This window comes from Pimephales promelas, chromosome 5, assembly GCF_988280905.1.
Source record: "Pimephales promelas chromosome 5, fPimPro1.hap1.1, whole genome shotgun sequence".
Taxonomy (NCBI): Eukaryota; Metazoa; Chordata; class Actinopteri; order Cypriniformes; family Leuciscidae; genus Pimephales; species Pimephales promelas.
Genome location: NC_142773.1, coordinates 38,882,568 through 38,905,354, shown reverse-complemented (window position 1 = coordinate 38,905,354; position 22,787 = coordinate 38,882,568). Strand labels below are relative to the sequence as shown.

At 37.0% G+C, this 22,787-nt stretch overlaps 1 protein-coding gene across 1 annotated transcript; it reads left to right on the top strand.

The window, feature by feature from the left end:
* The first annotated feature begins 1,203 nt into the window (after positions 1 to 1,203).
* cul1a (cullin 1a) lies at positions 1,204 to 21,815 on the top strand. Its single transcript, XM_039677047.2, has 22 exons — positions 1,204 to 1,431; positions 3,424 to 3,726; positions 3,805 to 3,982; positions 6,608 to 6,775; positions 6,888 to 6,938; positions 7,020 to 7,110; positions 7,995 to 8,158; positions 8,858 to 9,020; positions 9,112 to 9,242; positions 11,999 to 12,106; positions 12,245 to 12,351; positions 12,442 to 12,490; positions 12,613 to 12,744; positions 14,007 to 14,124; positions 14,202 to 14,278; positions 14,369 to 14,500; positions 15,435 to 15,527; positions 15,617 to 15,664; positions 15,910 to 15,992; positions 16,136 to 16,241; positions 20,933 to 21,046; positions 21,127 to 21,815. The coding sequence occupies exons 2-22, from the start codon at positions 3,587 to 3,589 to the stop codon at positions 21,205 to 21,207; spliced, it is 2,334 nt and encodes a 777-aa protein (XP_039532981.1). The 5' UTR covers positions 1,204 to 1,431; positions 3,424 to 3,586; the 3' UTR covers positions 21,208 to 21,815.
* Positions 21,816 to 22,787: the final 972 nt, after the last annotated feature.

Below are 22,787 nucleotides of genomic sequence, written 5' to 3'. Positions count from 1 at the left end.
CATGATTTTTTTTATGCAGTACAATACAGTTTATTATATAGTCCTTCCATCAGGAATTTATTGTGTTGTTAATGATTATTATCATTATAGTCCATGTTATTCTGAAAAGGGACAAATACTTACTTTTTATAATTGTATTTCTTTCCATCTAAAATCTGCTTATAATGTTAGTCAAGATATCTTGCACCAAATTGCTTTGTTTCAGTAAATGGTCTAGAAAAAGAAAAAGTTGCTGCCTTACATTTTTAAGTACAATCAACTTGGATGTATAAGTCAAATTACATTAAACTGACCTTTTAACTGATCGTTGAATCGTGTATAACTTTGCTTAACTTATTTTGATCAAAACATATGTTGTCATAACTTCTGGATCATATAATTCTACATTTTATGTAATTTTACACTGTGGGTGGAAGTTTTGATTTCACAACATTTGAGTCTGTCTACATCAAACTTTTTGTTAGGATCCTTTCAAAAATGTACTGTGGTGGTATGGTAAACGTATGATTTCAGACAATGGTACTTTGATAGATGTAATATATGATCACCATACAGGCTGATATCATTCATAATGCGTGAACTCATTAAAGTGGAAAAAAAAGAACAAGTATAGACCATTTCACAAGATGTAAACAAAACTGGTCCAGAAACACTTCCTGTTTCAGTTTGTAACTGTTTTCTTTATTTCACATGTAAAGAAAACATCTTACAGATGTTTGTTTAACTTTTTGATTCAGTTTTAAATGTTCTGTTGGTTGTATTTTATTCCAGCTTTTATGTAGTGTTAAAAAACTGAAACAGGAAGTGCTTCTGGACCAGTGTTGTTTACATCTTGTGAAATGGTCTATAAATTAAAAGCAATTTTCAAATGAAATGCTATACTAATGACCAAATGGATGGCAAAATGAGATAAATTTTAGGTATATTTTATATATTTTGCTGAATTTACCTCAGTAAAATATACTGAGGTAGCCTAGCATATTTTAATAATGCTCTGATTTAATACATGTTTTGAGTTGTCGCTGTGCACTGATTTATGTCCTGTGAGATTTAACTACTTATTAGAGAGTGTTTGAACCCATATGTGCGGTCAAAGTACATAATAATCAGTTATTCATATAATTATTATTATTGCACAATTGGTATGACACGGGAAAAACTATCAAGGAATCTTCGACCATAGCCGCTGTTTCCGACCGGCGCGCACGCTGACGGAGTGTGTCTCTGTTTCCGGAGGGACAGTGTTTCCGTGAGCACGCGCTGACGGAGTTTTTTTCTGTGTTCGTTGTTTCGGTGGTGTTCTTTTTATTTTCTAAGTAAAAATAAAGATCGCCACATACGCGTCTGAGATATAAAAGGGGGTATTCTTAATCGGGATCCGGAGTGGTGTTGGAGACTCATGTGTACGTTTGTCGTTCTTTCTGGATGATGGTAAGAGCGCGAGATTAGCAGTTAGCTTTAGCTTTAATCCTGAACACAAACACACTCAGTAATATGCGATGACTAACATATTGATATCATAATTCCTACTGCGTTGTGTGCTTATGTTCTCCTGACTTCTATTAACGGATCTCTACGTGTTTACAGAGTATCTGTGCTGTGTTTTGAGGCGAGGCCTCATCAGTCAGATCAGATTGTGTTTTCCTGAAGCGCACACATGAAGCAACTTTTAATTCTGTGATATTTTTGGATGGAAGGAGTGACTGGTCTACGGAATTAAATCTCGAGCACCGCGGTAATTGGAAAGCAATGCATCGCCCTCATTAGCTCTAACTTGATCTGATGCTCTACGAGTGACCCGACAAATCTAGGTCGTTCACATTGAAATGATGTTCTGGACATGTCGCTCACTCTCAGTGTAGAAACATCATGAGGTGAGGGTCTATACAATGAGGGAGTTGTTATAGTTCAGTAGAGATCATCAGAGATGTGGAGAAATCAGACGAGTTTAGCAGTGAACAAGAGTTATGAGATGGAAAAACAGGACACAACTAAGATGTTTTTCTGCTTTTTTTGACAGTTTTGAGAACAGGTAATAAATGCAACTCTATATATATATATATATATATATATAAATGCAACTATATATATATACACACAAGCTCACATACTGTGTTATAGACTTAATAGAAAAAATAATATTTTGTTTCATGAACATGTAATTGCAAATTAAGATTTAACTACACTATTCATTGCAAAATTAATTATTTAAAATTGTTCATAGATATATATATATATATATATATATATATATATATATATATATATTCTCACACACACACACACACACACATATTATATATATCATATATATATATATATATATATATATATCTAATAGATGTATGTATATAAATATATATCTTATGATGTGATGATATTTAACATGATATATATTTGTATATTTGATAAAAACAATTATCTATATAACATTTTATCTTTTGTATCTGTAATAGTTCAAATAATAAAAGGTAATATTATATTTTCACGAATGAGTAATTTAAAATTTAGTTTAACCACCCCTTTTGCCTCAATGTTAACTATATATATATATATATATATATATATATATATATATGAATTGTTATTTTATTATCTAATATATGTATATATAAAATATATAAAACAATGATATATATATATATATATATATATAAATAAATACATACACACACACATATGTACAAGTATATATGAAGAGTTCAGATGCAAAAGCCTCTAAATGCCATTTGAAATTTTCTTCTTTAATGATGATTTTTATCAAACTTGTATATTTAAGTTCAGTAATTTCACTTAAATGGCAATGATAATTATTTAAGTGAAATTACTGAACTTAAATATACAAGTTTGATAAAAATCATCATTAAAGAAGAAAATTTCAAATGGCATTTAGAGGCTTTTGCATCTGAACTCTTCATATGTACAGTATAGCTACAAAACCTAGACTAAATCCACAATTAGAGTGGATGTATAATATAATCACCGTTCTGGTGTTGTTCTGTAATGAAGTTATTGAAAATCATTGTGAGTCCAGATGTTCTGCTGTCCCACAGGTGTGGTGTTCTCTGTTCTGCCTGAGTGAATCACTGTAAGTCATGATCTAATGGCAGAACGCTGTTCATTTGCTTGGTTACAGCGCCGGCTGCATCTCAGAGCTCCTAGCGGACTTTTTTGCCGTTCCTTGAGTTGTTGCCATGGATACAAGCAGGGAACCCCAGGATATAATGAACAGTAGATTGATTCCATACAAGGAATGTTTGTCCCAGGAAAAACTGCTGCTGTGTCTTTTTGAGATCTATGAGCAGATCTATCAGCTGCTAGCAGGTTTTTTGGACCCAAGAGAGACTCTCATGCCGAAATGCATTTAATCGTACCGCACGTGATTCCAACGCACTGTGTATCTCTCTTCCTTGTTCCCCGCAGGTTTCTTTCCTGTCTGTCGCTGTTCCCTGAGGGTCCGACCCTCTTCATCCTCACTCACCGCTTGACCCTATGGAGTAGCAGCTCTTGAGTGACAGGCACAAGAACCAATCAAACATCAGGAGGAGCGTCAGACTCGCAGCGGCAGGGCCGAGAGGAAGAGAGGATGTCGTCTAACCGGACACAGACCCCTCACGGTCTGAAGCAGATCGGGCTGGACCAGATCTGGGATGATCTGCGGGCGGGAATACAGCAGGTGTACACCCGCCAGAGCATGGCCAAGTCTCGCTACATGGAGCTCTACACGTATCCTCGACTGCAGTTTAATGTCATTTCTAGCTTGTTTCACAGTGTCTGTTGTGGCCTTAACCCCATGTTTCTCAGTCACGTGTATAATTATTGCACTAGTGTGCATCAGTCGAATCAGGCCCGCGGTGCTGGTGCCCCCCCATCCAAACCTTCGAAGAAGACCCCGACACCCGGAGGAGCTCAGTTCGTCGGGCTGGAACTCTACAAGAGATTGAAGGAATTTCTGAAGAATTACCTTACGAACTTACTAAAGGTACATCAACTGGAATAGATGTGTTGTTTAATTTGGGTCAGATAAAGTATCATTCAAAATACTGGGGTTTGTCAGATTTTTTTTTTTTTTAATAGCAAGGCTGCATTTATTTGATTAAAATACAGTAAAAACATTCATATTGTGAAATATTGTAAAAATATTAACCATTTTCTATTTGAAAAATCAAGTTTTCATTGGGACTTCATACCAGTGACTTAAAATTTAAACCGATTTACCAACAAAACAAAAAAAAAATCGGATTTGTTAAGTGACCCTGAACAAAATGTCTTTTAGGGTCCATTTTTTCACCCGTTCACAGCATTTAACCCTAAAGATTCAGTTTCAGATCTACGCAGTTGTGTATGACCAAAGTAAGTCTAAATGATGATTATTAATATTATTTATTTAATGGAATTTGACTAAAAAAAGCATACAAATCCACTAAGACACTTTCAAAAATGTTGTTCAATTATCATAAATATTTTGTCCTTAAAAAACAAAGTATATGCTTTGTTAAGTAACTGTAGACTATTTACAACAATAGCATCATTCTGAACTCTGAACAAACATCAGAGTTCAGTTTGTTCGGATGATGTGAACGCTGTTTTGCACCCGAGTCCGCATAAAAATGGTGGTCGGGGGTACGGTTCATGTGAACTCCAGTACAGTTCTCTGCTGATATGAACTCAATTGTTGTAAATCAAAGTCGAAGTGAACTCCTGTTGATGACATGTTTTGATAAAACTGTGCGTTTGTGTGCGTCTCACTTTCCTGAAAAGCGTGACTGATGCACTGCAAGCAGAGAGAATGTAGAAATCATTTCACAAATGGACTCCAGCGATCTTTAGAAGATAGACACAAGTGCCATTATGTGCTGATGCTTTGAAAACAAAACTATAGGTTCAAAAATAAAGCAAAATATAAATTGTTTTGAGCAAGCGGAAACCTTCCGGTCTCTCTCTGGAATCCAGTGTTGTTTTTGGCAGCCCTTTTAGTTTTAGTCTTAGTCTTTTGGACGAAAATGCTTTTAAGTTTTAGTCACATTTTAGTCACTTATAAACTTAGTAGTTTTAGTCGACGAAAACACAAAAGGTTTTAGTCAAGTTTAATCAATTTTAGTAAAAAAAAAGTAGTCTTTAACAAATTAATTTAGTTTAAAAAGTAGTGGAAATGGGCTTAGGTTTGACAGATTTAGCAAGTGTTGCAGTTCATAAAACAAGCTAACCTTACAACCTTAGTTTGCATAATAAACTAGACTTTCTCATTGATGGAGATGTAGTGCTGCCAAGCTGTACTTCATTGTCACATTGGGCAGAAACCTTTTATCCCCATATTTCAAGTTATAGTTTTACCCCTGAATATTAAAAGCTATTTTCACCAGTTATCACAGTAATAAAGGAATGGTTTAAAGTTTAAACAGCAAAAACGTTGAGCTACTAGAACATTGTACACAGATAAAGTGGTAACAGTGAAATCACTGTTTTACTTCAAAAAAGCCAAGCACAAAAACATTCTTACTTTGTGGCTTTATTTGAGAAATTGCTAAAGTGCAATGAACAACGTAGTATGCAACAATAAGATGCACATTTTTTGTAAACACAAACATTATGTATACAACCCAGTCTATCTTTAACTTGTGCAAACTGCAAAGTTGCAAACATTCTGAAACAAAATAATAAAATAAATATCTAATACAGAGGTGCATTGACCAAAGAATGCATACTTGAATGTAAAGTATGAAACAAACATGACACTTGGAGTGTGTTGAACATAAAAATGAATAAGACAATCCCAGAATAAACACTGTATTTGGTCTTGGTTAGTTGGGTATTTTACACTTAAAGCCCTGTTTTAAGATCGTTTCTGATGAAATAGAACGGTTAAGATTGAAATTTGGACAAATGCTGTTGTCCCGAGAATTTTAGGTTTGTGTGTTATTAGCACCCACACAATCATTCATAAAACGCATTAAACATTCGTTTACAAAGACGTCAAACTCACCGAGTGGTCACTGATATGCTCACACAAACATCGCTGCAAAATATGCTTTCCATCAGGTTTTATCCTAGTTTTTGTCCGACTCTATTGACTTGACTTGGTACAAAAACTACCATTAAACCCTGTGGTGTTGTTGTGTGGAATCTGGTGCGCGCGCGGCGGCCGGTGCTGGGCGCACGCGATAGGAAACGGCAGCATTGCTGATACTTTTTAGCTCAATACAGACCGATTTCACGCAAAACAGGCATAAATTACATGCATTGTGAACGTCAGACTTATAATCGTTTTCGTTCCGTCTCGTCAACGAAAACTTGAAAACGTCTCGTCATGTTTTAGTCACCTCAGAGCTATTTTTAGCTAGTCATCGTCGCGTTATCGTCATAAAAAACGGTGCGTTAACGGAATCATTTCGTTATCGTCATCACTGACGAAAACATCACTGCTGGAATCCAACAAGGAAGTGACTTAAACTGCAATTCATCGACTGGCCACTAGAGACAGACTCCAAAAGCGAGTCAATCCCATGTACAAAAGCGAGTCAAAAACATGTTTACAGTCTTATGGAAAAAGTGGTTTTGGTCTATATAGCTAATTTTGCCCTTCATGACTCTTCACCGTTTCCCTCAGGATGGAGAGGATCTGATGGACGAGAGTGTTCTGAAGTTCTACACGCAGCAGTGGGAGGATTACAGGTTTTCCAGTAAAGTGCTCAACGGGATCTGTGCTTATCTCAACCGCCACTGGGTGCGCCGGGAGTGTGACGAGGGCCGGAAAGGCATCTATGAAATCTACTCTGTGAGTGTTTCTTGCTTGTCTCCTGCAATGCAGCAACATTTCAGTCCATCCCATGTCATGATATGTATGTCTTGTGAATGTTCTGTGTGTCTGTGTGTGGGTGTTTTTCCAGCTCGCTCTGGTGACGTGGAGGGAATGTTTGTTTCGGCCTCTGAATAAGCAGGTAAGATTGGGAACAGGAAACGTCATATTGGGAAAAGTGCTTGACACTAATAAGTGTATTTTTTGGTACTTTTGTTCTTAGGTCACCAATGCAGTATTGAAGCTGATAGAGAAGGAGAGGAACGGAGAAACCATCAACACGAGACTCATCAGTGGAGTGGTCCAGTCTTATGGTGCGGCGTCGTTTACATTAGGGCTGCAACTAATGATTATTCTGATAATCGATGAACTAAAGGAGTAGTTCACTTTTAAAAAAACTTTTGCTGATAATTTACTCACCCCCATGTCATCTAAGATATCCATGTCTTTCTTTCTTCAGTCGAAAAGAAATTAAGGTTTTTGATGAAAACATTCCAGGATTTTCTCCATATAATGGACTTCAATGGGCACCAAACGGTTCAAGGTCCAAATGAGAGTTTCAGTGCAGCCTCAAAAGGCTTTAAAGGAACGAAATTACTTGAAAAAGATTTGTTCATTTTGATGAACGAGTTCGAACAGGAGAGTCACGAACGCACATCACAGAACAGAGCGAGGCGAGCATTTGTGCTTATAAAACTTAAACTTTTATTTATTTTTGAAATGGCTGATCGTTTCGCTTGATAAGACCCTTATTCGTCATCTGGTGTCGTTTAAAGCCCTTTGAAGCTGCACTGAAACTCATTTGGACCTTGAACTGTTTGGTTCCCAATGAAGTCCATTATATGGAGAAAAATGCTGGAATGTTTTCATCAAAAACCTTAATTTCTTTTCGACTGAAGAAAGAAAGACGTGGACATCTTGGATGACATGGGGGTGAGTAAATTATCAGCAAAAGTTTTTTGAAAAGTGAACTCCACTATTTTCCATATGCGCTTTGTTCGTAGAAATGGGTCGTTCACTACTGTAAAGTGGCGTAACTGGCTGATGGTTTCCAAGCAAGGGGTGCAGACTAATCGATTATCAAATTGGGTGTTGATTATTTTCATTTTCATCGATTAGTTGTTGCAGCCCTAGTTTACGTCATGATAAAGATGTTTAGAAGTGGTGTTGCTCAGTTCACACTTTCTGTCTCTCGCAGTGGAGTTGGGTCTCAATGAGGACGACGCCTTCGCTAAAGGGCCGACTCTGTCTGTCTACAAGGAATACTTTGAGACTCAGTTCCTGGCTGACACCGAACGGTTTTACACGAGGGAAAGCACTGAGTTCCTGCAACAAAATCCTGTTACTGAGTACATGAAGAAGGTGAGGCACGTAGCCCTCAAACCGTGTTCACTTTATAGCCCTTAATCCTGTAATTGTGGACAAATGTGGGAACAGAGGACTCAGGTGTGATCCTAATTTTTATTTATTATAAATGTTATATCACTGTCTTCGATAAAGTTTTGTCTGTACATTTATGGTGTTTTTTTAATTTTGGTGGTATTTTTGAATTTATTTACTTCAAAAAGTACCATATTTTCTATGTAAATGAATTACTATGTAGTTTTATTTTTTTTAACTAGATTAAAATATCATTCCAATAAGTTCTTAAAGCTAAAAACTAAATATGAAGTGACTTTGCTGTCACCTGGTGTCTTATTTTGGCTTATTTTAGAATTTTTCCCATTCATTTCTATGGGTGCCCATTTTTGACCCAAATACAAGATTAAGGAGTTTTTTTTCACCCACTTAACATTGTAGAATTGAGTCAAAAAAAATTGTGTGTGTTCAGGAGGCAAACTTAGGAAAATTAGCCAAGTCTTGTACCGCTCAGATCAAGGGAAGTATTTTTAAAAAATAAATTTGCCCACATTTGTCCAGAATACAGTTTTAGAGTTAAAGTGTTGTTGGTGTCCAGTAGGGCTGGACGGTATATGCAATATATTTTCAATTATTTAGTTATTTGTTATACTTTGTTTGGCTGTATCGTGAAGCTGAGGGGTTGAGCTGTGTGTGTTGTAGGCCGAGGCTCGTTTGCTGGAGGAGCAGAGGAGGGTGCAGGTCTACCTCCACGAAAGCACACAGGATGAGCTGGCCAGGAAGTGTGAGCAGGTTCTCATCGAGAAACACCTGGAGATCTTCCACACAGAGTTCCAGAACCTTCTGGACGCAGACAAAAACGAAGGTCTGAGCCACAGGGAAAACGGTGAATGTACACGAGTTCTTCAGATTGAAAATCCTCAACCATAATTTATTCTTTCTCTCTCTCTCTGTAGATCTGGGTCGCATGTACAATCTTGTGTCACGGATCACAGATGGTTTGGGAGAGTTGAAGAAACTTTTGGAAACGCACATTTATAATCAAGGCTTGGCAGCCATCGAGAAATGTGGGGAGGCTGCTCTTAATGTGAGATCATCATCCTTCAGACATACAACTATCTCGAACATATTTATTAAAGTGTAGAAGAACTTGCAATACAGTGCAACAATACAATGTGTATTTATAAAGCACACTTATAAAAAACAACCAAAGTGCTGCACAAGAAAGAAATTTTCTAACAATAAAACATAAGCTGTAAAATATATCTAACTTTTAATAGTCAAGCCTGAGTTAATTTTAACTAAAGCAAATTTTAAAGTTTTTTTTTTTCATTTTCTAGCATTTTAAAGGAGTAGTTCACTTTTTAAAAAACTTTTGCTGATAATTTACTCACCCCCATGTCATTCAAGATGTCCATGTCTTTCTTTCTTCAGTCGAAAAGAAATTAAGGTTTTTGATGAAAACATTCCAGGATTTTTCTCCATATAATGGACTTCAATGGGAACCAAACGGTTCAAGGTCCAAATGACAGTTTCAGTGCAAACTGCAAACTGTTCAAAGGGCTTTAAACGATTCCAGGCGATGAATAAGGGTCTTATCAAGCGAAGCAAGCGCTCATTTAATAAAAAAATAACAAAGTTTACGTTTTATAATCTCAAATGGTCACCTTGTTCTGTTCTGTGATGCACGTTGAACTAATGAACTAATCTTTTTCCGAGTCAATTGGTTCATTGAATGAACTAAACGAACGAATTGACTCGGAAAAAGATTCATTCATTTTGATGAACGAGTTCGAACTAATCTTTTCCTGAGTCAATTGGTTCGTTGAACGAACTAAACGAACGAATTGACTCGGAAAAAGATTCATTCATTTTGATGACCGAGTTCAAACAGGAGAGTCACGAACGTGCATCGCAGAACAGAGCAAGGCGAGCATTTGAGTTTATAAAACTTAAACTTTGTTTTGTTTTGTAAATGAGCGATCGTTTCGCTTGATAAGACCCTTATTCATCGTCTGGAATCGTTTAAAGCCCTTTGAACAGTTTGCGGTTTGCATTGAAAGTAGGGCTGCAACTAACGATTATTTTGATAATCGATTAATCGGACGATTATTTTTTCGATTAATCGATTAATCGGATAAAAAAATTATATTCCATTTTTTTGTTTATTATAACAAAATAAAACCCTAAAAACCACACTCTTTTGTGTGTTAAACAATCTACTTAATACAGACAACTTCATTATAAAGAAAAACAACAAATAAAAAAAATATATATGACCATAACCTATGACAAAAATGCTATTGTAAACTAGATTAGTGGATAACTCAGCAAAACTTAGCCAAGAAATATCCCAAGTGCAATAATTTTATAAAATCTGAACATTTAGTGAAAAAAACATTCCTTAGTGGGGAACAAATAAGAGACAATAAGTGTAGCACTAACTCTGGTAAAACGTACACATTGCTCTTTGTATTGTTGTTATACATTCATGAAAAACATCTTTAAAATCAGATGCACAACTGTTTTAAATGTAAAGCACAGCTGTTTAGTGAGGAAGCAAAATATAATAGATAGGACAGAACAAGAAAGGCTATTAATAAGCTTTCATTGCGCAAAAGTATTATGACATGATCATGAAAGAGCTGCACAAAGTGCTTATGGGCATCGCGAGCGCTGAATGATGCGCTTGAAGCAACACGGAGTCACAGGGCGGCGCGCAGCTCTTCAGTGTCCGCCGCATTAAAGTTAAAAGCACCAAGGAAAGAGAAAGACATATTGACTGTGTATTATACAGCATCTATGCAATAGTTTATTAAGCCTTTTCTTTTAACAGTTTTAAATTTCAGTTAGGCTACGCACGTGAAGAACAACTGCGCCGACTCTAATAGTGTTGTGATCTAACAGACACTCAGTAGAAAGTGATTAAGTTACAGCAATAAAAGTCTAGCAAGATAGAAAAACCATCATAGACCTTTATCTACGGATCAATTATAATAATAACATTGAATCATTGGAAAGAGATCAGCATGTTAACTGTTGTAACGCGACGCGCTGTTTGAACACCGAATAGAAAATGACTGACAGCCGCAGTGGAGGGAAAAGCTTAGGTTAACTTGAATTTAATGACTTAAATATACATTTCTATCTCACATTATACTATAGTATGGCTTCATAGAGTATACACGATTAACGTAGGTCACCTATTTTGGTTTCAAAACGGCGAATTTACCGAAAGGTGAATGATTTTCGTGTATGCTGAATATTGATAGCGGTTTCCTGATGCCTGCAAATTAGTTCAAACTCACGGAATCAAGAGCGCGTGTGCGAGACAGAAGATAATGTGCTCCAAACCGTCCGTGCTGCGCGCGTGAGACAGGGTAGAGCGGCGAGGGAGAGAGACCTCATGAAGCGCATGTAAGAAGCGCATGTTCCATGTAAACAATCCCCGTGACGTAATCAGACCAACTAATCGATAATGACATTCGTTGACAACGATTTTCATAATCGATTATAATCGATTTTATCGATTAGTTGTTGCAGCCCTAATTGAAAGTGTCTTTTGGACCTTGAACCCGTTTGGTTCCCATTGAAGTCCATTATATGGAGAAAATCCTGGAATGTTTTCATCAAAAACCTTAATTTCTTTTCGACTGAAGAAAGACATGGACATCTTGGATGACATGGGGGTGAGTAAATTATCAGCAAAAGTTTTTTCAAAAGTGAACTACTGCTTTAATTTGTTACTCAGCTTGAAAATAGCCGGCATAGCATTAACCTCAACCAACTAACCATCATGCTTTAGACCTGATCTTAAAACTACTGTGATCATTTATTTTAAAGGACCCCAAAATGTACGTCCAGACTATTTTGGACGTCCACAAGAAGTACAATGCCTTGGTGATGTCAGCATTCAACAATGATGCTGGTTTTGTGGCTGCTCTTGACAAGGTATGACCATCCTTTTAGTTCTCTAGTCAAGATTGAATTAGATGATAATAGTTAAATCTGATTGGGTAAAGTTATTGCATGTCTATAGGCTGGTGTCTCGATTCCTGTTCTCACAAACTGCTTTTTCTCTGTGTTCAGGCTTGTGGGCGCTTCATAAATAATAATGCTGTGACCAAGATGGTTCAGTCCTCCAGCAAATCTCCCGAACTACTGGCCAGATACTGCGACTCTCTGCTCAAAAAGAGGTGTGTGTTCAGCTGTCTTTGTCTGTTGATACACTAAATGTTTTTCGATCGCTGTGCTGGATCTAATCAATCCTCTGTCTGATATTGCAGCTCCAAAAACCCAGAGGAGGCAGAACTTGAAGACACTCTGAATCAAGTGGTCCGTTTTATGCTCTCAGATGATTTGTGATTGCCAGAATAATTTGCACAGCACTTTTATGAGCAGAATTTTTACATAATGTCTTTTGTTTTGTCTGTATTGATCTTTTTCCTCATTTGTAGATGGTGGTGTTCAAGTACATTGAGGACAAGGATGTGTTCCAGAAGTTCTATGCGAAGATGCTGGCTAAGCGTCTGGTCCATCAGAATAGCGCCAGTGACGATGCAGAAGCCAGCATGATCTCCAAACTAAAGGTGCAAGAGTTTTCTCCACAGCTTATGAAAATAGAAACATCTGATCCATGAAGCTTAAAGGAGTAGTTCACTTTAAAAAAAGCTTTTGCTGATAATTTACTCACGCCCATGTCATCCAAGATGTCCACGTCTTTGTTTCTTCAGTCCAAAAGAAATTAAGGTTTTTGATGAAAACATTCCAGGATTTTCTCCATATAATGGACTTCAATGGGAACCAAACGGTTCAGGGTCCAAATGAGAGTTTCAGTGCAGCTTTAAACGACACCAGACGATGAACAAGGCTCTTATCTAGCGAAACGAATCAGCACCAGATGCAATATTGTATTCTGTACTTTGATTTATTGCTTCTAGTTTTTCTTCAGTTGCAAAAATGCAGAAGTTGGAATCGTTTCTGTGAATGATTCATTGAAACTGTTTCAATGAATCATTTTATTGTCTGATCTAACAGTTCATGTGTCATCAGAATTGTTCTTGTAAGACCATGTGGATTATTTTAATTTAGTATTAATTTTTTTTTTTTACTTGTTTAATTTTTTTTACCCATTTTTTACTAGTCTATATATTGTTATATTGGTAAAAACTGAAAATGATTAAATATCATTCTTGTTCATTTAGTGAAAATTTGTATGAAAAACAAGTTTTGGTTATTTATTTTAACTAGATTTTTTATTGTATTTTAACAATTTTATTCTTTATTTTTTTTTACCCATTTTTTACTAGTCTATATATTGTTATATTGCTAAAAACTGAAAATGATTAAATATCATGTTTGTTCATGTAGTGAAAATTTGAATGAAAAACAGGTTTTGGTTATTTTATTTTAACTAGATTTTTTATTTTATTTTAACAATTTTATTGCACAGCATCCAAAGAAACACTTGCATTTATGCATTTGGCAGATGTTTTTGTCCAAAGCAGTGTTATTTTATACTATCATAGTTTTTATTAATATTTTGTTATATTATTAGTATTTATTTAAATATTAGCTTTTATTTCAGTGTAAGTTTTAGTAGGTTTTTGTTCTTTTGTCATTTACATTCATTATTTAAAATATTTCTGTTTTAGTACTTAACTTAAGTTTTCATCTAATATGCTTTATTTTATTTCAGCATTGTTTTGATTGACAAAAACGTTCTGTTATAGTTTTAGTTAACAAAACCAACACTCATCCAAGCCCCAGTGGTGTCACTGTGCTTTTTAGTGTTCTTGTAGTTCACTGCACATGCCATCGTGTCTAACACTGTTTGGTTTGTCATGTTTAGCAAGCGTGTGGCTTTGAATACACATCGAAACTCCAGCGCATGTTCCAGGACATTGGAGTCAGCAAAGACCTCAACGAACAGTTCAAGAAGCACCTCACAAACTCCGAGCCTTTAGACTGTAAGGATGAGCTTCTCTCTGCTCTGCTGCCGTATCAAACACTGTCATCTGTGCTTATGAGTGTTGTTGTTTTCTAGTGGACTTCAGCATCCAGGTGTTGAGCTCAGGTTCATGGCCTTTTCAGCAGTCCTGCACTTTCGCTCTGCCGTCTGAGGTAATAATGTAAATGTGTTTGTATGCAAGTCACTTGTTTTTGGCGTTTTCAAAGTTCTCCTAAATCCATTATCTGTCTCTTCTGATGCAGTTGGAGAGGAGCTACCAAAGGTTCACAGCCTTCTATGCCAGCAGACACAGTGGCCGCAAGCTCACCTGGCTTTACCACCTGTCCAAAGGAGAACTGGTCACTAACTGCTTCAAAAACCGCTACACCTTACAGGTACGACATGATCATACCATTCTTGGTGAATTTCTTAAAAAAAAAAAAAAAGATTTAAGATATTCTAACTAACCCACTGATGTCACATGGACTACTTTGATGTCTTTATTTCCTTTCTGGACAAGGACAGTACACCGTACATGCATTTAAAATGGAGGCACAGAAAGCTTAATATGCACTAACGTAACTGAGTTGTTTCTCTGTATTTTTGTGTAATAGTGGAGTTGGTTCATCTGTGGGATTAAAAGGGGTGATGAACTGAGAAATCAAATTTTCCTTGAGCTTTTGACATCTAAGAGGTCATCATATTATAAGAATATCCTGTAAGTTTCAGAAATGAAAACGTCCTTGTTTGTCCAATAAAAGCTTAAATGGTTAAACTTTATTTTAAATGACCTTCCAGCTGATGAGGTGAAGCATTGTCCGTCTGTTCACTGAGGATTGTTTTGTAAACAAGATTCAAGAACGTCTATATTGGATCCGACAGGAATGGTGCAACACACGGACTCTGGGACGAACATGTATGGGCGAATCATTCCGGTTGCCATTTTACAACATTGGAAGTTTTCAAAACAATTTAGCCCACGTGTGCTGACGAGTTGAAACTCATTATAATATGTAAAACTGTTATCCACTCACAGCAGTGGGCGTTTACTTCCAAGTCTTCAGTGCGAGACGCCCATAAAAACCGAGTGTTTTTCAGCTAGGCTCAAAACTAGGGTCGAAAATAGCCTATTGCTTATTCATTTTGATGTTTTTGAATGTAAAAACCAAGCGAACGTCTTAAGTTGACCTCAGACAACAATATAACAAAAAATTAAAATGCCAGTTCATGACCCCTTTTAAATCAGTTGTGTTTAAATAATGCAATTATTTGGATATTTTATTTAAATAGGCCATGAATATTCATCAGACCGTTTGTGTGTCCATGCAGGCATCTACGTTCCAGATGGCCATTCTACTGCAGTATAACACAGAAGACATTTATACAGTCCAGCAGCTGACAGACAGCACACAGATCAAAATAGTACGTAATCAAAAGAGGCCATATCTAGATATGTCAGATTTTTCATTTGGTGCTCTAACAGCTTTTTTTCTTTTTTTTTTCTTTTTTAGGACATATTGGTGCAGGTTTTGCAAATATTATTGAAATCCAAGTTGCTGGTAAGCAATTTTTTGGACTTGATTCAAAAAAGCAATTGGATGCTTGCTAAGTCACCATGACATCGCTATTGTTTTTTAATTAACAGTGTCTTTTAAATCCGTGTTTTTTTGGACTTTCTGATGGAAGACATTTTTTTTTGGGTTGTGAATGCCATTTCATGATGACTTGAGCACAGGCTAATATTTCGTATAGTAGTATATTTGCAGTTGTTTTCAGTGATCTAATCATCAGTGTGTCTATGCAGGTTTTAGAGGACGAGAACGCGAATGTGGATGAAATGGAATTCAAACCCGACACCCTCATAAAACTCTTCCTGGGCTATAAAAAGTAGGTCTCCTCAGCTCGGCTCATCTTGCAAACAACAGCTACGTATCTATAATTAGCGTTTTACATTTTGTGTTTTTAAAATCATGCGGGGTAAAAGCTAAATGCATTTGTGAATATTGATGGCTGATGCTTTTTCTTCCCAGTAAAAAGCTGCGAGTGAACATTAATGTGCCAATGAAGACCGAGCAGAAACAGGAACAGGAAACAACCCATAAAAACATTGAGGAGGACAGGAAACTCTTGATTCAGGTATCCTTGTCCACATTGCTTTTACAAATGTTTGGGGTTGGTCATGCCTGTAGATCAGGGCCCGTATTCATAAAGAATCTTAATGCAAAGAGTAGTTCCTAGTGTCGGAATTACTCTTACTCTTAAATACTCTTAAAAATTGAAGAAAAAATCCTAGCAAAGAAAAAAAGTAATTCAGAAAGCATCTTAACCCTTAAAAGAGGTCTTAAGGTCAAAATTGTTAGGAGTACGGATGAGGAGAGGCTTAAAAGTTTCTTTAGCAGAGGAGAAAATGGCAGAAATGTGTTGCAGACAATTACAGTGAGTTAATAAGACACTATAGATGAGATTGTGCAGGGATCATGTTTGTGACTGATCTTTTAGAGACACACTACTATCTCATTTTAAAACCACCACTTACATAGACAGCAATCAGTGTAATTGGAAAGAATGGACAATTTTTATCATTCTAAGCCAACTTAATACCTTAGGAAATTAACAGCATGAAAAAAAAGGATTTTTATATATGTATATATAATGTGCGTGTGTGTGTGTGAGTAAACCCCATACTTAAAATTGGGGGGAAAAAATCCCTCTTTTTTTCCTTCTTGGACAACCAACCAATCACAGATCTGGTCTTTAAAAGATTGTGTCATGCATAGCAACGGGAATCAACCCCGCCTCCTCACTAAAATGAAAGCTTTTGTCTTTTCCTTACTCAGAGTTGCTCTCAGATCAGTCCCGAATCGCTCTTAAGCTAAGACTCCTACGTAAAAGTTTTTAAGCTAAATTAAGAGTTTTCTGACAGGATTCTTAAAGGGTTAGTTCACCCAAAAATGAAAATTCTGTCAGTATTTACTCACCCTCATGTTGTTTCAACCCCGTAAGACCTTCGTTCATCTTCGGAACACAAATTAAGATATTTAAGATATTAAGATCGCTCCTGCATACTAGTCCATAGGCTTCTTGAGGGACTGGCTCTTGCTGTCCTCAAAGTCATTAAAGACATCGTTAAAATAGTCCAAGTGACTACAGTGGCTCAATCTTAAGTTTATCAAACGACGAGAACACTTTTGTGCGCAAAAAAACAACAAAAATAACGACTTTATTTCAACTATTCGTTTATTTCTCCCTCTGCGCGAGTCAGGTTACTAGTTTAATAGCGTAAGCTTCTGTTATTGTACGTCACACGCATCACACACACATGACCAGCGTCGGCCAATAGTGAGCCTACGTGTGACGTAGCTCTACGCAATCACACTACGTTAACTGACTTACAGGCTCATGGAGAAGGAAGTGAATAGTTGAAATAAAGTCGTTATTTTTGTTGTTTTTTTGCGCACAAAAGTGTTCTCGTCGTTTGATAAACTTAAGATTGAGCCCCTGTAGTCACTTGGACCATTTTAACGATGTCTTTAATGACTTTTCGAGGACAGCAAGAGCCAGTCCCTCAAGAAGCCTATGGACTGTATGCAGGAGCGATCTTAATATCTTAAATATCTTAATTTGTGTTCCGAAGATGAACGAAGGTCTTACGGGGTTGGAACAACATGAGGGTGAGTAAATACTGACAGAATTTTCATTTTTGGGTGAACTAACCCTTTAAGCTGTGCCTGAAACCGCTCACTCGTTCACTCATTCACTAATCCCTATATAGTGTATGGCATTTGAGTGCACTATATCTGCAAGGAGTGAACGAGATGAAGTGAGTGAATTCGGACGCTGACGTTTACACTGTGCGTCGGAGAGTTGGAGCTGTCGCAGAAACGGCTTCGTCACGCGTACTGATAAAACTCCTTTTCTCTTACATTACCTACTTTATAAAATAATATTAACAACAATAACAATCATAATGTCTTTATTTTGTAATTATACCTCAGCTCAGCTGTAATTGTGCCAGCTTTGTAGTTTCATCGACTGAAATTGTAACTCTCACGTTCACAGATGACATGTCGTCGAGCGCCCTCCGACGACCGTTATTATATTCAAAATAAATGAATACGCTTCCTAACGACGATTAACGGATATTTTTCAAATCCTCCACTGGATGTAATGTAATCTCTGGTTTAAACTTGCTCGCGCCGCACTTTCATGCGCGCTCCGTTCTCTCCGCATTGGATTGTGGGAAATAGGGCTTCAGCAAGTGTACATCGAATGTACACTCGAATTCAGAGAGGATTGTGGGTAAAAGTAGTGAATGAATGTAGGGAATGATGTCGTCCACTCAGAATTCGGACACCACTACAAAATGGCCGACACCCGATATAGTGCACTATATAGTGGATAGGGAGCGATTTCAGACACAGCTTTAGAATCTTTATGAATACGGGCCCTGATATTTACTTGCCCTACCAAAACGTTCACTGGCCCCCGCCTAAAGTAAGAATATAAATGATTGCTTTCATAGTTTTTAATCTATGTAACCTTAAAGGTGCTATATGTAGTTTTTAGCGGCCTCTAGCTGTGACGTTTCAGATTGCAACAAGAACGCTAGTGCTCATGTGTGTGCTCGAACTCAATAGAACTACCGGCTACGCTGAGACTTTCAACACACCGGAGAAAGCATCACACAACATGCTGGAAACTCACGTAAACCCCCACTGCAACGCTACAATAATAGGCTACTTTTATCAGCTTGACGTTGAACTAATGCTCCATGCTCGAACCATGATAACATTGCATTTGTGGCGTTAAGAAGTCTTAAAAATAAAAAAACTAAACGTACATTTATACTAGGGCTGTGCAAAAATTAATTGCGATTAATCGCATCCAAAATAAAAGTCTGTGTTTACATAATATATTTGTGTGTGCTGTATATAACTATTTTGTATATATAAATACACACACATGCATGCATATATTTAAGAAAATGTGTTATTCATATATAAAATATTTATATTTATATAATATAGATTATGTATTTATAAATATATACAGAATTTAAGCGCAAATAATTCTTAAATATATACATGCATGCATAGGTATTTATATATACAAATTAATTATATACAGCACACACAAATATATTATGTAAACACAGACTTTTATTTTGGATGCGATTAATCGCAATTAACTTTTGCACAGCCCTAATTTATACACATACAAACACATACCTAAATGACCTGTACCTATTTTAAGGATGCTTCCAACCCTGGCATGAATAGCTAATTAAAGGGATACTTCACCTCTGGAAAGATGAATGTGTATTTAATAGGGCTGTCAGTTTAACGCGTTATTAACGGCGTTAACGCAAACCCATTTTAACGGCGTTCATTTTTTTATCGTGCGATTAACGGTCTTTTTGTCCTAGCAAACTTTGTAGTTTTTTCACATGCTTTTGCAACAGGACGCGGCATGCGTCCTGGTCCATTTCGGCGTCTCGCGCTCGTCATCCACTCAAAGCCGGCTCACAAGCCGAAACGTGTGTTTGTGGCGTGCCTGTTGTTTTGTTATGGTCTAGATCCAAGCCATTGAAATGAAAGGGTTTCAGAACGCAGCGCGAGGACGTTTTGTGCCGCACACACACTCGTTTCGGCTTGCGAGCCGGCCAAATAGTAACGTTACTTTTGAGTGGACGACGAGCGCGAGACGCCGAAATGGATGCCCTAAGATTCTGAATGGAAAGTTTACTTTTAAAAAGTTGCCAAATTATCCCAGTGACAAGACCAAGTGATCTGTGTTTTGTCGTTGTGAACTGAGCGATCATCATTGCAGCACGTCCAGTCTGAAACTTGATGATGGCCAAGCAAACACACACACACACACACACACACGGATGATGCGAATTCTCCACCCCCTCGTCAATATCAGGACCTCGTCAGTATTTCTTTCACCCTTTTATTGATAGAGAGTGTTACATTGTGTGAGAGATTATTTATATATGTTAGTGTGAAATTGAGCACTATTCCAATGTTATTTTCAATAATAATAATAAAAAAACACATTTGCACTAAACAAGCCAATCCACTTTCCCATGTTGATAAGAGCATTAAAATGAGAAAAAAAATAATGTAACAAAAAGAAATCAAAAGACATTTAGAATAGATAAAAATGTGCGATTAATCGCGAGTTAACTATGACATTAATGCGATTAAATATTTTAATCGTTTGACAGCACTAGTATTTAAAATGGGTCATTTATGTAGAAGAAATGTGAAAGAATTTTTGAATCTGGAGCTTTCTAGACTGAGAAAAGCCAGAAAATGTATTTTAGGTGTGTATAGGAGTGTTGGGAATTGCATGCTAAGTAGGGTTGGGTATCGTTTGAATTTGAACGATTCCGATTCCTTGTTTCGATTCCGGTTCCTAACGATTCTCGATTCCGATTCTTTTAAGAGGCAGGTTCAAAAAAGTTTAGCTAACCAACGGCCTTTCTGAAGGAAATACTCCTGTCACAAATACTCCTTCTGTCACAAATTTTGCCGAGATTTCGTTATTTTTAGAAAAGTGAAGCCACACTTTGGACCGCAGGCGTAAGCTACTCATGTTCGACTCGCGCGGTTATGCCAACACTTCCGGTAGACGCTTCTTCGTTGGTGTTGTTCAGCGGTTTCTTCTTCCGCTCGGCGTACTGTGAATATCGAAACTAGGAATCAAAATTTTAACTTTTGAACGATTCCGGGAAAAACGAAAAGTTAGTCCCGGTTCCAATCGATACTCGATTCTCGATACCCAACCCTAATGCTAAGTTAAGATGTGTTCCTCTTGTGCAGGCGGCCATAGTGAGGATCATGAAGATGAGGAAGGTTCTGAAGCATCAACCACTCCTGGCAGAGGTCCTGAACCAGCTCTCATCACGCTTTAAACCCAGAGTCCCCGTCATCAAGGTCAGTCATTCCTCTTTTACAAATCCAGAGATTTGCATCAGCGTTCATACTCACTTTGGCTCGTCTTTTCTATTCTGCAGAAGTGCATTGACATTCTCATAGAGAAGGAATATCTGGAGCGGGTGGACGGAGAGAAGGACACCTACAGCTACTTGGCCTGAACATTTCTTCACTCCTCCATGTCTTTACATGTCTGTCTCTCTCTCTCTCACTTTTTTTTAAGTTGTCTCTCGGGAAATAAATATCATTCCTCTTGATGTTCGGCCTGTGTTGATGGGAATGTGAGAGTTTAAAAAGGATAAGGACTAACAGAAGAGGAGCGTGTGTGTGCGCGTCAGTGAATGTTAATATTCGAGAGATAGACTTTACTGTTGCCCTCCATATGGACAGAATGCATTCAAAATGTACATACAAACAGAGACCTTGAGCTTTAATCTCGCAAAATAAGACATAGCAGGTTTAAAAAACCCAATCAGAAATAAACCCTACACGACATTAAGCATGCTATTGCCTATCAACGTTTAAATGAAGAAGAAACTGAAAAAAAAGATGCATTGAAATCTTAGCGAATAGGGGCTTCAGAAGTGTTTTACGAGAAGAAAGGAAATCATTTAGGAAAAAGGTGCAATTTTAGCTGCACATGCCAAGAAGGAACGAGTCGGACAGGTTTGTAGACATGTACTCTGCATTGTTACCTGCTACCTGAAAAACCATTTGTATAGTGTGGTTCACTTTTTTAAATGTGTGTTAAATAAAAGAATTAAAAGTTTCTCTATGTATTTCTGATGCTGTGAAATCACTATGTGAAATGTTTTGGTTATTCATAAAGTTTCTTTTTTTAACTTTCCAAGAACAAAATATGGCCTGGAACTAAAATTGGTCCGTGAAAGTAGGTGCTGAATATAGTATATTACTATTAATATTTTGTGAGGGTTGTCCGTTTTAATTGCAGTGTGTACACAGTTAAACATTAAAGGAGTAGTTCACTTTAAAAAAAAAAACTTTTGGTGATAATTTTCTCACCCCCATGTCATCCAAGACGTCCATGTCATTCTTTCTTCAGTCAAAAAGAAATTAAGGTTTTTGATGAAAACATTCCAGGATTTTTCTCCATATAATGGACTTCAGTGGGAACCAAACAGTTCAAGGTCCAAAAGAGAGTTTCAGTGCAGCATCAACGGGCTTTAAACGATTTCAGACGATGAATAAGGGTCTTATCAAGCGAAACGATCGCTCATTTAAAAAAAGAAATAACAAAGTTTAAGTTTTATAAGCTCAAATGGTCGCCTTGCTCTGTTCTGTGATGCGCGATCGTGACTCTACTCTTTGAACTCGTTCATAAAAATGAACGAATCTTTTTTTCGTGTCATTTGGTTCATTCAACCAACGAAATGAACGAATGGACTCGGGAAACGATTTGTTCATTTGAAGAACGAGTTCGAACAGGAGAGTCACAAACGCGCATCACAGAACAGAGCAAGGCGACCATTTGAGCTTATAAAACTTAAACTTTTTTTATTTTAATGAGCGATCGTTTCGCTTGATTATTCATCGTCTGGAATCGTTAAAAGCCTTTTGAACAGTTTGCACTGAAAGTGTCTTTTGGACCTTGAACCGTTTGGTTCCCATTGAAGTCCATTATTTGAAAATTTAAATCCTTAATTTCTTTTCGACTGAAGAAAGAAAGACTTGGACATCTTGGATGACATGGGGGTGAGTAAATTATCAGCAAAAGTTTTTT

Bases quoted from the DNA above. Each gene is read 5' to 3' on its own strand.
- cul1a (XM_039677047.2), top strand. From the start codon at position 3,587: ATGTCGTCTAACCGGACACAGACCCCTCACGGTCTGAAGCAGATCGGG. The intron at 3,983-6,607 runs GTACATCAACTG...CGTTTCCCTCAG, and splicing joins ACCTTACGAACTTACTAAAG to GATGGAGAGGATCTGATGGA. The intron at 12,107-12,244 runs GTATGACCATCC...CTCTGTGTTCAG, and splicing joins TTGTGGCTGCTCTTGACAAG to GCTTGTGGGCGCTTCATAAA.